Below are 16061 nucleotides of genomic sequence, written 5' to 3' on the forward strand. Positions count from 1 at the left end.
GCTCTCTTCCTCCCTTCAAGGCCCTACTGAGAGCTCACCTCCTCCAGGACGCCTTCGCAGACTGAGCCCCTTCCTTCCTCTCCCCCTCGTCCCCCTCTCCATCCCCCCCATCTTACCTCTTTCCCTTCCCCACAGCACCTGTATATATGTATATATGTTTGCACATATTTATTACTCTATTTTACTTGTACATATCTATTCTATTTATTTTATTTTGTTAGTATGTTTGGTTTTGTTCTCTGTCTCCCCCTTTTAGACTGTGAGCCCACTGTTGGATAGGGACTGTCTCTATATGTTGCCAATTTGTACTTCCCAAGCGCTTAGTACAGTGCTGTGCACATAGTAAGTGCTCAATAAATACAATTGATTGATTGATTCAATTGCATTGAGTGCTTACCGTGTGCAAAGCACTGCACTAAATGCTTGGGGGAATACAATATAACAGATATATTCCTGCCCACAACAAGCTCACAGTCCATCCCTTATCACCTTCTAAAAACACCTGTGCCCCACTTTTCTTCCCTCCCTGTCTGCCATCTTTAGCCATTCTCTCTCTGATGGTTCCTTTCTCTCTGCCTTCAAAGACTCCCAGTTTTCCTAAAAATAAAATACCCATCCCAACCCATCCCATCCTAAAAATAAATACCCGCTCTGCCCACCCCTGCACCCTCCCTCTCCCTCCTCCCAATCCTATCCAAACTCCCGGAACAGGTTCACACCCACTGCCTCCGCTTTCTCTCCTCCAAATCCCTCCCTGACCCTCCTCAATCCAGTTTTCACCCCTTTCCCTCCACCAAAATCACGCTCTCTCCAGGGTCTCCAGTGGCCTCTTGGACAGTGCCAAGCCAACAGTCTACTCCATCCTAATCCTCTTTGAACTCATTGTTACCTTTGATGCCATGGATGGCCTGCTTCTCCCAGAAACCCTAACTTTGGTTTCTCCAACGGTCCTTTCCTAGTTCTGCCCCCCGTCCCCCCTTCAAAGCCTTAACTTAAGGCACATCTCCTCCAAGAGGCCTTCCCTGACTAAGCCCCTTTCCTTTTTCCACTCTCTTCCGAGTCACCCTAATTGGCTCCCTTTATTCATTTCCCACCTCCCAGCTCCACAGCACTTAGGTACATAGCCATAATTTATTTATACTAATGTCTGTCTCCCCCTCCAGACTGGAAGCTCATTGTGGGCAGGGAATATGTCTGCGATATTGTATTCTCCCCATTGCACAGTAAGTGCTCAAAAAAATAACTGATTGATTCTCTTTTCACTTCTCAGCTCTTTCCTTCTGTGCCTCTGCCTCTACTTCCCCCCAGGTAACTGCGAGTGTCCCTCAAGACACCACTTGTCTCAATTTACACTCTCTCCTTTGGGAAGCTCATCTGCTCCGATGGCTTTCCCTACTACCACCTCTGTGCTGATCACCTCCCTCCTTAGCCCTGTTCTCTCTCCTCTGCATTCTCCCATTTCCTCCTGCCTTCAGGACAACTCTCCATGGATATCCTGTGACGCCTCAGTCTCAGTCTATCCCAAACTGAACCCCTCATCTTATCTCCCAAATCCTCTCCTCCATTCAAATTTTCCATCGCAACTGATATCACCGCCATCCTCCCCATCGCAGGCTTGTAACCTTGGCAACATCGACTCCCTTTTTTCAACCCGTATATTTCGTCTGTCACAACATCCTTTGGGTTCTACCTCCGCAACATTTTCAGAATCTGCCCCTCCGTCTCCTTCCCAACGGCCCCAAAGCAGTCCAAGCTCTGATCACATCCCAACTCAACTCCTGCATCAGCCTCCCCGGTGAGCTCGCAGCCCCCCGTCTCTCCCCTTGGCTTTCAGCATTCTTTGCCGCTCGGATCATTTCTCCAAATTGGGATTCTGCACCGATCTCCCCGCCTTTCAAAAACCTCCAAAGGTTACACATTCCTCTAGGAATCAGGCACAAAATTCCTGACTATTGGCCTTAAGGCTCCCTTCCTCCTACTTAGATCCACTTCCTTCTTCCAGGCCACCCCGTTTCCCACTCTTTATTTCTCTCAGTGTAACCTACTGACTGCGCCTCATCCTCAGCTCTCCCTGACCTGGGTCCTGCTTCACCCCACACCTTTCCCAACAGACCCCTGCTCTCCCCATCTTCAAAGCCCTTTTGAAATCACATCTCCTGCAGGAAGCCTTCCCTGATTGATTTCTAATTTCCTGTCATTTCGGCACTTCAAAGCCTAAGCAATAAGTACGCACAACGCTCCTTGGCACTGTGTACTTAACTTTTTAGTTTATCACTTCTTTTAGCGGTCTGTCTCCCCTGCTAGTTTATCAGAGCCTTGAAGGCAGGGATTATCTCTACTAATTCCACGTACTCTCCCAAGCACTTAGTACAGTGCTCGGCCCACAGCAGGTGTTCGATCGGTACTACTGATCAAAGCTCACGGCTGCTGGGCCTGCACAATGTAAGTTCAGCAATCATCCATTCGATTTGTTCCCTGTAAATGGCCCAGGGGATCGCAAGGAACATAAAACCACAGATGTCATTATGGAGTCAGTTGGGGGCATCTATGTGGGCCTGGGTTCTAATCCTGACTCCGCCACATACCTACCGTATGACCTTGGGCAGGTCGCGTCACTTCTCTGGGCCTCAGTTCCCTCAACTGCAAAACAGGGATTCAACACCTGTTGGCCCTCCTACGGGACCACAAAAGCCTTCTGAGAAAACCAGCGGGCTTTGCCCATTCTTCTGCCCTACTATGAGCACCCTAAGGGGACCTGATGATCTTGGACGTACCCCGGCGCTTAGTACAATGCTTGACACATAGTGAGCACTTAACTACCACAATTGTTATCTGTAACGTCAGCAAATCAAGATCGATTCTGCGGCTTAACACTAGATCTCTTTGTTGGGCCTCTAGAATCCTTGGGCCTCTCCGTGACACACCAAGGCAAAAACAGTCAACAGCCTCATCCTTCAACCGACATCGTCCACCAAGTAGAGGAATCTCACATCGAACAGGATCAATCGGAGCTTTAGAAGTCTCCGAGGGCAGAAGAATGGGCAAAGCCCGCTGGTTTTCCCAGAAGGCCTCTGTTGGTCCACCCCTTCTTGAGGAGGGAGAGGCTGGAGGCAAGACAGCAGCAGCCCCAGCCCCTGCCCTGCCTGGAGATGGAAGAAAGGCGCCGTCGGCCTCTCCCCTAAAGGAAAACAAGGAACGGTTACAAATTTAATAAAATTCACCTTATAAATTACAGTGCGTGGACAGCATCTCCACGGCTCAGATGGGGCCACGGGCTCCAGCCCCTGGCCCGAAGAAGTGAGAAGGGACCGAGTTTGACAGCCATTTATTGGAGACAGGAGGAGTCTAAACGTCCGGTGTCCGCGGAGGAGCCTCCCGCCCGACTGGGTGGCACGGGCCCGGCCCGCTTCCTATCTCTCTACAGTGCAAATCTTCAAAACGATGGCCATGCCGTGGGCCCGCCGCCATCGGCCAGGAGCATCGTGGGAGCCGGGGAGGTGGAGGAGAAGCTGCTCCCGCCCCTGGGGGAGAGCCCAACGAACACTCAGATTTCATCCGGGCCGGGCCATCCCCCCAACCAAAGAGCTGGACCCAAACGGGAGCAAAGTGAACAGGAGTCCCGATGCAGGCTCCGGGCCGCAGACCCGAGGCTAGCCTCGGACGCCATAAAACCGGGAAGGGGGAGGAGGGAGAAAGGGAGGGTCTTCTGCTCGGAGTTCCCAGCTCGGCACCGCCTCCCCCTCGGTGGTGGCACTACCTGGGGTCTTTCTGGGTCACGGGGGGCAGTCTACGTTCCGGGGGGCGAGGGACAGGTGGGAGGACGGCGTCCGTGGGAGGCGGGGCACGCTCCCCGGGGGCCCCCCGGAAGCCAGGCTGGGGGAGGGACAGCGGGGCGGAGGAGACTCCGGGGGAGTGAAGAGGAGGGAGCCTGGCCGGACGCGTGCGGGGGGCAGCCAGTCAGTCCAAGTTGGCCATGAGGAGGTGCAACTCGCGGAAGGCACTGCCGTGGCGACCGCTCAGGCCCGACTTGCTCTTGATGAGGCTGCTGATGTTCTTCAGCTGCTTATGGCACAGCCTGCACTTGAGGAGCCTGCCGGGGGCAGAGACGGGGGAAGCCGCGGGGGGGTCACGAGCGGGATGGGACTCGGGACCGGGGCGTTCTCCCGCCCACTTGCTGGCGTCCGGCACGGCCGGGTGGTCCGGGAGAAGGCTCGGGAGAGGCCCGAGGGGCACAGTGGGGCCAGGAGAGCTGTCCTCCTCTGGCAGAACGGCCCAAGGGGTCAGGCCTGGACCAGCAACGCCCCCCACCCGCCCCCGGGCCCACCCTCCTGACTTGACAAGCCAGCCTAGATTAACCCTCCCCAGCGTGGCTTAGTGGAAAGAACACGGGCCTGGGAGTCGGAGGTCGTGGGTTCTCATCCCGGCTCCGCCTCTTGTCAGCTGTGTGACTCTGGGTAAGTCACTTAACTTCTCTGGGCCTCAGTTACCTTGTCCGTTAAGTGGGGATTAAGACCGTGAGCCCCGTGTGGGACAATCTGATAGCCTTGTATCTACCCCAGTGCTTGACACATAGTAAGCACTTAATAAATACCATCATCATTATTATTACTATTCTGACTGGAAGCTAGATCGGCAGCTCTTTGAGCTCAGGGATCGCGCCAGCCAACTCTACTTAATAATAGCAATTATGGTGTTTGTTACGCGCTTACTATGTGTCAGGCACTGTATTAAACTTTAGGTGGATACAAACTGGGTTGGACATAGTCCCCGTCCCACAAGGAGTTCACAGTCTTAATTCCCATTTTATAGATGAGGTAACTAGGGCACAGAGAACAAGGTCACACAGCAAACAAGCGGCAGAACTGGGATTAGAACCCAGGTCCTTCTGACTCTCCGGCCTGTGCTCTATCCACTAGGCCATGCTTCCAATCACTTAATCCACTGCCCTGCAGAGTAAGAGCTCGATCAATACCACTGATGGATGGATTCTGGTGCCAGGCCTGGGATGGGTGTGAGCTTCCAGCTGCGGGAAGGGAGGGAGGGAGGGAAGGAAGGAGAGAGGAAGGGCTCTTCTCCCTAATTCCTGACCACCTTGCTTCTTCTCCGGGCTCCCCCTTGCTGACTCTAGCACAGGCCAACCCCCCGGAGAACCCACTGGTGCCAACCCCGCCCCAGACTCACCTCTCCTCCCGGGAGATGTCCACCCCCACAGAGGGTGGGGCAGCGAGGATGTCTGTGATCAGCGGCAGGAACCGCTGCAGGATCAGCTTCAGAGAGGTGCAGCCCGTCTGGACGTAGCTGTTTGTGGGGGAAGAAGGCACACGGTCATTGGCAGCCTTTGCTGGAGGGCCACAACCTGCGCCTCGGTGGGAGAAAGCCAAAGCGAGCCTTTGGTGCCTGTCAAGGCTGAGGGGCTCTGGAGTCTCCTGCCCACCCTAGGGTCTGGGTCCGGAGAGGCTTGTAGAAAACGGCAAGGTTCAGGGCCCAACTCCTGGATTTCAGGAGCACTGTGTTTGCCTGATCTGACCTCACCAAGGTCGCCCATCTTCTCGCCGATCCAGTTGCCGGCAGGAAGCAGCAGCAGCCAATTGCTGGGCTGGGTGAGGCAGATGGCAGAGAAAGACAGCCATCATCCCTTCGGGCTCCTCTACCAAGCCCTTCATCTGAGCTCTTTCCCAGTGAAAAGTGCTCAGAGCATCCACACCAGGGAAGCCTGGCTGGTTTCGGAGGCCTCAGAGGGCTGGAGCGGAGAGGGTTCACCCAAGGAAACAGCCAGCTGGTAGCGGAGACTGGATGACCCCTGGTTCTCCCCATCCCACTTGGTGGAATGGCTGCAGAGGGAAACTCTGGTTGACCCAGGGTGACCCAGGATGAACCGAGCTAGGGGAAGCGACGCTGAGGGGACAACCTTCACCTTTCATATTTGCTCTGCAGGAGCTTCTCAATTTGAGGCAGGACTGTAGTGCAGAGGTCCAGTTTCCAGAGAGACCTGAGGAGAGACGGAAACAAGACCAAATCAAGCCAGGGCTGCCAAACGGGGCCTCAGAAGTGGCCTTTTCTTGAAATCCGGGGAGCTAGCACTAACTGTGTGGGGGTCCACACACCCACGCGCACTCATATATATGAACGTATATTCTCTCTCTCTCATACACACACAAACAGCACAGCTGAGAAGTCTTGTGACCTTCTCCCGCCATCGCCACTTTAGAAGGGGCTGTGCTACCGTTCTCCATTATCCAAGTGGGTGTCTGAGGAGAGGATGACACTCCTGTTCGCAGAATGCCACGCTAGGGCTTTAGTTTAGAGCACTTGCAAATATTCCCCTCCTTCAGGGCAGACTGTTCCCGAACCAGCTCACGGCACTTTGCCCCCTAGAAGCAGCCTGCCAGCTAGTATTATCCGGGAGCGGGCCTGGAGTTCAGGAAGGACTGCCGGGTGACTTCTGGTCTCAGTTGCCACCGTGGAGCCGCTTCCATCCCCGGTCCAGAGGCTGCCCTGGTGTGTGTCAGCCTGACGGGACGGATGTGAGAGGCCTCGGCCCGCACCGCCTTCCCCGCACCCAGTGCCTGCTGAGCTGTAACTACTGAGGCCTCTTCTCTCCACCCCACAGCACTCACGCTTTCTGATTAACGATGTTGAGAAGGTCCACCACCACGGACAGGTCATTGATGGCCACTGCGGAATCCACGGATGCCTGAGGAGAGCAGAGAGACAATCCTCTTTGTGGGAGCCAAGCTAAAAGCCGGCAGCCAGTGTCTTGCCCAAGCGCTTAGTACGGTAAGCGCTCAGTAAATCCGACTGAATGAACGAATAATAATAATAATGATGGCATTTGTTAAGCGCTTACTATATGCAAAGCACCGTTCTAAGCGCTGGGGGGATACAAGGTGATCAGGTTGTCCCATGTGGGGCTCACAGTCTTAATCCCCATTTTACAGATGAGGTAACTGAGGCCCAAAGTCACACAGCAGACAATTGGCGGGGCCGGGATTTGAACCCATGACCTCTGACTCCAAAGCCCGGGCTTTTCCCACTGAGCCACGCAGCTTCTCTGAATGAATGAGTGACTCCAACTGGGGAGAAGGCCAACACGGCGGCAGGCTCCGGAGGTGCCGGTCAGAACCGAGTCAACCGTGAATCTCTGCCCGAGTTACCCTCAGGGAAAGGGGCCCGGGCCCAGGACCTCACAGATCCTTCCCAGTGTGCTCCAGAGCCAGTCCCGATAGAGCACTGAGGAGTTTTTGGTAGCCAAGTCTGGTGAAGAAAACTCCATTTTGCATTTGCCAAGATCCTTGGGAAAAGAAACAAATCGGTCCATTTTTCAAAGGCCCGAGGGGCCCTCGCTCCCGGCCAAGAGCGAGGTTGGAGAGCCCGGAGTGAGGACGTGCTCCGCACTGTGAGGAGCCGTGAGATCTGGGGTGGGCCAGGACCACGGGTCCCCTCTGCCCGTCCTCTGCCGGGTGGCCGCGGCGTCCGGAAGGCCCCGGCCCGCCCCCTTACCTTGATGTCTCCCGTGGTCCAGGCGGCCCGCACCGTGTCCAGGTTCTTGTGGCGGCTGGTCAGCACCACGCACATGGTGTCGTGGCCCTTGCGGATCTGGGACATGGCATCCTCGTCCACGACCTCTGACTGATTGGGGATTTTCACAGCCTAGGGGCCGGGGGAGAAGGGAGGCTGTTGAGCCGCAGAAGGGCCGGGAGGTTAAAGAGAACAGGCCTGGGCAGAGGTCATGGCCATCCACGGGCCACTCAGGCGGCAAGGGGCTCAACGGGGAACAGACTAGGGTCCGATGTCTGTCTCACCCTCTCCCGCACCCCAAGGCAAAAAGTTCTCCGGTCCCCTCTCTTAATAATAATAATAATAATAATAATAATAATGGCATTTATTAAGCGCTTACTCTGTGCAAAGCACTGTTCTAAGCGCTGGGGAGGTTACAAGGTGATCAGGTTGTCCCACGGGGGGCTCACAGTCTTAATCCCCATTTTACAGATGAGGTAACTGAGGCACAGAGAAGTGAAGTGACTTGCCCAAAGTCGCGGAGCTGGGATTTGAACCCATGGCCTCTGACTCCAAAGCCCGGGCTCTTTTCCACTGAGCCATGCTGCTTCTCAAAGTCTGCAGCCCAGAAGAGTCTTAGAGTGCGGAGCACTCTCGCTCCCCGCAGCAGGAGACGGCCCCTTCCACAGAGGGAGTGCTTCAGTGTGGGGCCACAACGGACCTGGACATCCCATGTCCACCTGTTCTTCCTCCTTCCCTCCCCATGCCTCATTATTCCCCTTCCCTCCCGCCTCTCTCCCCTCCGAAGCAGTTGCCGTCTCGCTTACAGGCAGGAAGTCGGAGGCCTTCAGTCCAATGGGCTCATTCCTGGTGGCGGGGATGACGGAGGGCTCTACTCTAGGCAGCGGGGTAGAGGTAGCTATCGGGAGCCTCGGCACCATGTCTAGCTGGGGGGAGGAAGAGGAGACGCTGGGAGGCGGGGAAGAGGATGGCGGCCGGCCGGCCGGGGCCCCCCGTCCTCCGGCCCCACGGTGGGCTGCCGCTCTGGACATCAGAGCCCGCTGCTGGTGCGGAAGGTGGGAGCACAGACGTTGAGCAGGGAGCGGGCGCTGTGTTGGAGCGCTTCAGCGTGGCCTCACCACCTGGGTCCCTTTTCTGGTCGTCTCCTGACCCTGCACTCTCCCGGTTCACCGGGCACCCAAGGCACATCGGGCACCTGGGGGTAAACCTGGGCCTCTGCCAGGTCTACAAGTGCCAGTGGTGGCCCGGGACAACTTCAGACGTAGAACCAACCCTTCCTCCCGCCTGCCCCACATGATTCCCTAAACTACCAGAACAGGGGTTCACCCAGGGCCACAATTCAGCCTCTTCAAGGCTCTACAGCTCCAGCCCCAACAAGCCTAGATGCCCACTCCCTACTCGGGGTGGTGGGAACCACCAACCCCACAGCTTTTTTCTTTAAATAATAATAATAATGATGGCATTTACTAAGCACTTACTATGTGCAAAGCACTGTTCTAAGTGCTGGGTAGGTTACAAGGTGATCAGGTTGTCCCACGGGGGGCTCACAGTCTTAATCCCCATTTTGCAGATGAGGTAACTGAGGCACAGAGAAGTTGTGACTTGCCCAAAGTCACACAGCTGACAATTGGTGGAGCCGGGATTCGAACCCCTGACCACTGACTCCAAAGCCCGGGCTCTTCCCACTGAGCCATGCTGCTTCTCTTTTAAACAGTATTTGTTAAACACCTACTACATAATAATAATGATGGCATTTATTAAGCGCTTACTATGTGTGACACACTGTTCTAAGTGCTGGGGGGATATAAGGTGATTAGGTTTTCCCATGTAGGGCTCACAGTCTTAATTCCCATTTTATAGGTGGGGCAACTGAGGCCCAGAGAAGTTAAGTGACTTGCCCGATACAAGTGCCAGAGTCGGGATTCAAACCCATGACCTCTGCCTCCCAAGCCCGTGCTTTTTCCACTGAGGCACCCTGCTTCTCTGTGCCAGGCACTGTGCTAAGCGCAGGGGTAGATACAAGATAATCGGGTTGTACACGGTCCCTGTCCCACACAGGGCACAGTCTTCAGTTTTACACAGAAAATTGAAGCGAGGTCACACACCAGATAGGAGGTGGAGCTGGGATTCGCTCCCAGGTCCCATTCTTTCCGCTAGGCCACACTGCTTATTCATCCTTGGTCTCTGACAAGATCGGACAGTTTCCAATCAGGGCTGAAAAGACCCCAAAGGGTAGCTTTCTCTGGCCCCTGAACTCTCTTCCCTCCCAGTCCTCATCCCCTCCCCAAACTCCAGCCCCTTTCTGGCCTCCGCCCTCACAATGCAACTTGGACTGTGAGCCCCATGCGGGACAGGGGCTACGGCCAACCTAATTATCCTGGATCTACCCCAGTTCTTGGAAACAGTGCTTGATGCACAGGTTTAACAGGTACCATAACAAAACAAAAACAAAAACAAAAAACAGTGGCCTTTCTGGCTACGGGCCCATTCCATAGCCCACCTGACCCCAGGGAGCAGCCTCAGGAGTGCTGCAGTTGGGGTGGGGTCCGTCGAGGACCCCGAGCGCCTCATACGTACGTTTCCTCTGTTTGGCATTTGAAGTTGGACGTCCACGGCTGGGCTAGGCTTCGCTGCCTCCTTTACGGTGATTGTCTCTGGAGCAAGGACAGACGGTTAAGGTCACAGTCGGGGTTGGGCCTCTCAAGCGAGAGCCTTAACCGACAGCTTAGGCTGGGAGGTGACTGAGGCAAGAGGGGAAAGTCAAGCCCGTGGACAAGCCAAACCCATTGACGGCGGTCCGCCCGTCCCACTCACCTTCTTCGGGCGGGGCAGGGAAGGGTTCGCTTCTCCGAGGAGGCGTCCGGCCTGCAGAGGCAAACACGAGGAGGTTGGGAAAGAGGGGAGGGCCGTCCGGACGGACGACAAGAGGTCCTGTCAGGCTTTCTCTCTCTGACAAAAGCTGCTCTCGGGGAAGGATCGGAGACCCGGGGCCCAGCCAAGGACCTCTGCCTTTCTCGTTTCCTTTCCAGGTAAGTCCCTGGGCTGTGGGGTCAATACAACCCATGCCAGCTCAGACTACCTTGGGGCCATCAGCGCTCTCCTAGCCCATCTCTCTCATCACCCTCCAAACTGCTCCCACCTCCTTAGAGACCACCGGCCTTAGAGAGAGGTGAGGAGGTCACGCCGAAGCCCAGCACGAGGGAGGCCTCGTCTGGTGGCCGGTGAAAGCCTCTGGAGGAAGGTTTTCCTCAAAAATCTCCAGTGGCTACCAATCAATCTGCGCATCAGGCAGAAACTCCTCACCCTGGGCTTCAAGGCTGTCCATCCCCTCGCCCCCTCCTACCTCACCTCCCTTCTCTCTTTCTCAAGCCCAGCCCGCCCCCTCAGCTCCTCCGCCGCTGATCTCCTCACCGTACCTCGTTCTCGCCTGTCCCGCCATCGACCCCCGGCCCACCTCATCCCCCGGGCCTGGAATGCCCTCCCTCTGCCCATCCGCCAAGCTAGCTCTCTTCCTCCCTTCAAGGCCCTACTGAGAGCTCACCTCCTCCAGGAGGCCTTCCCACACTGAGCCCCTTCCTTCCTCTCCCCCTCGTCCCCCTCTCCGTCCCATCTTACCTCCTTCCCTTCCCCACAGCACCTGTATATATGTATATATGTTTGTACATATTTGTTACTCTATTTATTTATTTTACTTGTACACGTCTATTCTATTTATTTTATTTTGTTAGCATGTTTGGTTTTGTTCTCTGTCTCCCCCTTTTAGACTGTGAGCCCACTGTTGGGTAGGGACTGTCTCTATATGTTGCCAACTTGGACTTCCCAAGCGCTTAGTACAGTGCTCTGCACACAGTAAGCGCTCAATAAATATGATCGATGATGATGATGATGATGATGAAGGCCCTTCCAGCAGCGGGCTCAGTTGGGAGGGCCAACGGCGGCTTAGGCCCGAGACTCACTGATGTTGTTCTTGGGCTGGAAGATCTCCTTGTAGTCCTCGGCGTTCTGGATCTCCGCCTTGGACTCCCTCTCGTCGCGGTCATCATCGCTGCTGGGACTGCGCCTTTCGCTCTCTGAGTTCTGCTTCACCCTGCCGCGACCCCCGCCAGGAGCAGGAAGCGGCGGTCGAGGGGGTGGCGGGGGGTGGGGGAAGAGAGGCCCGGAAGGAAGACAGGGCATGACCTGAGGTCCCCGGCTGGGATTTAAGGCCACCTCCTCCCTCCCCGTCCCCGGTGCCCTGTCCCAGCTCGGTCTCCCCCTTCACCTCTGGGGCTTGTTACAGGCCGTGCCGGGCCGCTCGTAGATGCGCCGGATGGTGGAGCCGATGGGAGGGGGTTGAGCTGCGGGCTTGCTCTCCTGCACCGGCCCCTGCACGACTGTTCCGGATCTGGTGACCCGGTTCAGGTCCACCACGAAGGAAGAGACGTTACTCTGGGAGAAGGACACGCCGATCTGCAGGAGATCAGGAGGGGAGATGAGTCGACCGATCGGTCCAACGGTACGTAATGAGCTCTTCCTGCGTGCACAGCCCCATACGAGCGCTTGGGAGAGGGCGATACAACCGATTCGGCTCACGGACTTTGGGGGAGAGTCAGTCAGCCGGTCCATCGAATTTATCGAGCGCTTACTGCGTGCAGAGCACTGTACTAAGCGCTTGGGGGAGGACAACAATAAACAGACACATTCCGCGGCCACAGTGAGCTTACAGGCTAGAGGGGGAGACAGACATTAATATCAATTTATAGACACACACATTCACATAAATGATAGTTAGGGGAAGCTGCAGAGTATAAGGATCCTGTCGTATGTTTGGTTTTGTTCTCTGTCTCCCCGCTTTTAGACTGTGAACCCACTGTTGGGTAGGGACTGTCTCTATATGTTGCCAACTTGTACTTCCCAAGCGCTTAGTACAGTGCTGTGCACACAGTAAGTGCTCAATAAATACGATTGATTGATTGATTGACGTAGGGCCGGGGGCCCTTGGGAGCGAGGCTGGATCCTGCCCGCCAAGGGATTTAATTCGACCTAGGGGTCAGAGCTGGCCTGGCCCAGAGGAGGCAGCCACCGTGGCCACCCATGATACCCCTGCCCTGGCGCGCCCACCGGCTCAGAACCGGCCGAGGATAAGGGTGGCAACCTCCAACCTGTCGCCATCCTGAGATGAGTGACAAATGGCGCATCCCCAACAGAAGGGTTGGAGGGCTCTTCGTTGTCAGGCAACCTACACAGTCAGTCCCGGCAGAATGGGGGCACCTAGGGAGAAAGGGACGGTGGCCCGACCCTTCTTTCCTCTCCCCCTCATCCCCCTCTCCATCCCCCCGTCTTACCTCCTTCCCTTCCCCACAGCACCTGTATATATGTATATATGGTTGTACATATTTATTACTCTATTTATTTATTTATTTATTTATTTATTTATTTTACTTGTACATTTCTATCCTACTTATTTTATTTTGTTGGTATGTTTGGTTCTGTTCTCTGTCTCCCCCTTTTAGACTGTGAGCCCACTGTTGGGTAGGGACTGTCTCTATGTGATGCCAATTTGTACTTCCCAAGCGCTTAGTACAGTGCTCTGCACATAGTAAGCGCTCAATAAATACGATTGATTGATTGATTGATTGACCCTCTGCGCTGTCAGCCGGCCCACAAACAGCCACACAACAGACCTGCGGGCCCAAATAATCACCCACTCTTGGCCTAGAGTTCGGCCAGACCGGCTCCAGCCTGACTTTCCGGGAACCTCGGCCTCGCTCACTATTGCTAACCCTCCGTGTTTCCGCGGAGGCTGATGCTTTTTAAGTAAGTGCCCTACTCCATCGCCACCCCCCGCCTCCCAAGCGGCCCATGCTACACACCCATTTTCTAGCAGGGGAAACTGCCGACTATCGTGTTGGGTTCCTGACTCTGCCTTCTTCCCTTCCAGGGCTCCGGGTCCCACCGCTGGGCTCACGGGCCTCACTCACCAACTGGTTGTTGCAAATGGCCAGGTCGGCCACCTTGCCCCAGTTGACCTGGACCACGTCGAAGCAGCGCTCGGGTTCCCAGCCGTAGACCCGCAGGGAGTCCTGGGAACCGCTGTAGAGGCAGCAGCCGTCTGGGTTGAACAGGATGCTCCTGGGGAAGGGTGCGGAGGCAGGGACAGGGAGAGGGATCAGAGCTCAGCCAGCTACCTCGGGCCCCAGGTGACCCGCCACAGCCTAAGCTGGCCAAGAGCCGGGCCTCACGGCGGGCACAAATCCCTCTCCTCCCCACCGAGTAGAAGGAAACATCACCTGGTCTAAAGCTGACCCTGGGGACACAAATGAGGTCAAAGCACCCAAAACAGTGCCCGGCGCTTAGAACAGTGCTTTGCACATAGTAAGCGCTTAATAAATGCCATCATCATTATTATTATTATTGTTATTAAAAGGGCCTGAGAGGGAAACTGCGGCCCGAAGCGAGTAGGCCAGAGTGACGTGCTGAGTCCGTGCTGATGCCCCTTGCCTGCCTGCAATCACTCTCCCAGAATCTCCAGGGGGTTTGCCCGGGCACTGCTGCCCTCTTGACCGACGGCTCGGCCCCGGGGGAGACGCGGACCCTCACCTGACGGGGCCAGGCTCCCCTTCGATGCAGCTCACCACCTGGAACTTCTCCAAATCCCAGAAGCGGATGGTCCTGCAAAGAGAAGGACACTGGGGACCTCCTGGGCAGATTCATTCAATCGTATTTATTGAGCGCTTACTGTGTGCAGAGCACTGTACTAAGCGCTTGGGAAGTACAAAGATTCCTTTGGGGGCTGTTACCCAAAAGCAGTGCAAAGGCCCTAAGACAGTCCCCAGACACCTGCCTACTCACAGCACCAACCACGTTCAGTAGAATCTGTACCCTGGGCAGAAGTGGGCTCCCTTCAAAGCCCTACTGAGAGCTCACCTCCTCCAGAAGGCCTTCCCAGACTGAGCCCTCTCCTTCCTCTCCCCCTCCCCACCCCCCTGCCCTACCTCCTTCCCCTCCCCACAGCACCTGTACTGATGTTTGTACAGATTTATTACTCTATTTATTTTACTTGTACATATTTACTATTCTATTTATTTTGTTAATATGTTTTGTTTTGTTGTCTGTCTCCCCCTTCTAGACTGTGAGCCCGCTGTTGGGTAGGGACTGTCTCTATGTGTTGCCAACTTGTACTTCCCAAGCGCTTAGTACAGTACCCTGCACACAGTAAGTAAGTGCTCAATAAATACAAATGAATGAATGAATGACTAGGGTTGTGAGGAGGAATGTTCTCCTTCCGGATGCTTCCCCACTGCTGTCAGCCGGCACATCAACATCCACCTCATCGAAAACATTCTGGAGGGTTTACAGTGACGCCCAGGGTATCATCCTAACACTTCATCTTGGCACATTGGTTCCTCCTTTTTTTTTTTCCAGGTATTTGTTAAGCACTTACTATGTGCCAGGTACTGTTCTAAGCGCTGGGGTAAATACAAGGTTATCAGGCTGGACACCATCCCTGTTCCACATGGGGCTCACAGTCTTTATCTCCATTTCCCAGGTGAGGATATTGAGGCACAAAGAAGTGAAGCGACTTGCCCAAAATCATAGAGTAGACAAGTGGCAGGGTTGGGATTAGAGCCCATGTCCTTCGGACTCCCAGGATTGTGCTCTACTAGGCCACGCTGTTTCCCCAGTTTGTTCCTCGACTTACCCCTGTTATTTGTCAATGTTTATATGTCTGTCTCCCCACTGGACTTTTGACAGGTCACACGCCTTGTGCTTAAGCATTGTCTTAGGTGCTTAATACATTACACCCAAAAGGTGCTCAGTAAACACCATTACTGATATTGGGGATATACAAAGATGATCCTGCTCACAATTATCATCATCATCACCAACGGTATTTATTGAGAGCTTACTGTATGCACAGCCCCGTACTAAGCGTTTGAGAGAGTACAACAGAGTTGGTAGACAAGTTCCCTGTCCATAATGACTTTACGGTCTAGAGGGTCTGTAATCTACAGTCAGCATTAAACCTAAAAGATCACACGCCCACAATTAGGCATTGCTCAAACAGCTCGTTGAGGGCAGGGAAAGTGTCTGTTATACAGGACTCTCCCCAGCGCTTAGTCTAGACTGTGAGCCCACTGTTGGGTAGGGACCGTCTCTATATGTTGCCAACTTGTACTTCCCAAGCACTTAGTACAGTGCTCTGCACACAGTAAGCGCTCAATAAATATGATTGAATGAATGAATGAATGAATGAATGAATGAATACAGTGCTCTGCAGTCAGTAAGCACCTAATAAATACAACTGCCTGATGGAGAGAGACCCGAGCCAGGAGGTGGTCTGGGTAATCACATAACTGCAGGCAGTGATCCCAGCCTCACCCACATCTGGACCATTTGGACTCAGACCATGTGCCCCGGCACTAGCCGGGAAGCAGAACTACAATCCCCAAGACCTTCGAGAGCCTTTGAGTTTCTTTGTGTTGCTCTCACCTCAGAGACCCTCCAAGGGTAGAAGGGCTCCCTGTCCAAACTGTCCCAGGCTCTGAGCAGCTTCCCAGGGT

General features: G+C 54.7%; 1 protein-coding gene across 3 annotated transcripts in view; it reads right to left on the bottom strand.

Moving 5' to 3' along the window:
* Nucleotides 1-3194: 3194 nt before the first annotated feature.
* The window catches only part of KATNB1 (katanin regulatory subunit B1), a 31165-nt gene continuing 18298 nt past the window's right edge, over nucleotides 3195-16061 (bottom strand). For all 3 annotated transcript variants that reach the window (XM_038753639.1, XM_038753641.1, XM_038753640.1), the window contains exons 9-20: nucleotides 14098-14169; nucleotides 13479-13629; nucleotides 11780-11967; nucleotides 11475-11605; nucleotides 10333-10383; nucleotides 10096-10172; nucleotides 8325-8444; nucleotides 7501-7650; nucleotides 6618-6694; nucleotides 5915-5989; nucleotides 5182-5298; nucleotides 3195-4090 (exon numbers count right to left, since the gene is read on the bottom strand). In XM_038753639.1, coding sequence (XP_038609567.1) covers nucleotides 3958-4090; nucleotides 5182-5298; nucleotides 5915-5989; nucleotides 6618-6694; nucleotides 7501-7650; nucleotides 8325-8444; nucleotides 10096-10172; nucleotides 10333-10383; nucleotides 11475-11605; nucleotides 11780-11967; nucleotides 13479-13629; nucleotides 14098-14169 — 1342 coding nt within the window. In that variant the 3' untranslated portion in view covers nucleotides 3195-3957. The remainder of the gene's footprint in view (nucleotides 4091-5181; nucleotides 5299-5914; nucleotides 5990-6617; nucleotides 6695-7500; nucleotides 7651-8324; nucleotides 8445-10095; nucleotides 10173-10332; nucleotides 10384-11474; nucleotides 11606-11779; nucleotides 11968-13478; nucleotides 13630-14097; nucleotides 14170-16061) is intronic.

This window comes from Tachyglossus aculeatus, chromosome 11, assembly GCF_015852505.1.
Source record: "Tachyglossus aculeatus isolate mTacAcu1 chromosome 11, mTacAcu1.pri, whole genome shotgun sequence".
In the NCBI taxonomy this organism is placed as follows: Eukaryota; Metazoa; Chordata; class Mammalia; order Monotremata; family Tachyglossidae; genus Tachyglossus; species Tachyglossus aculeatus.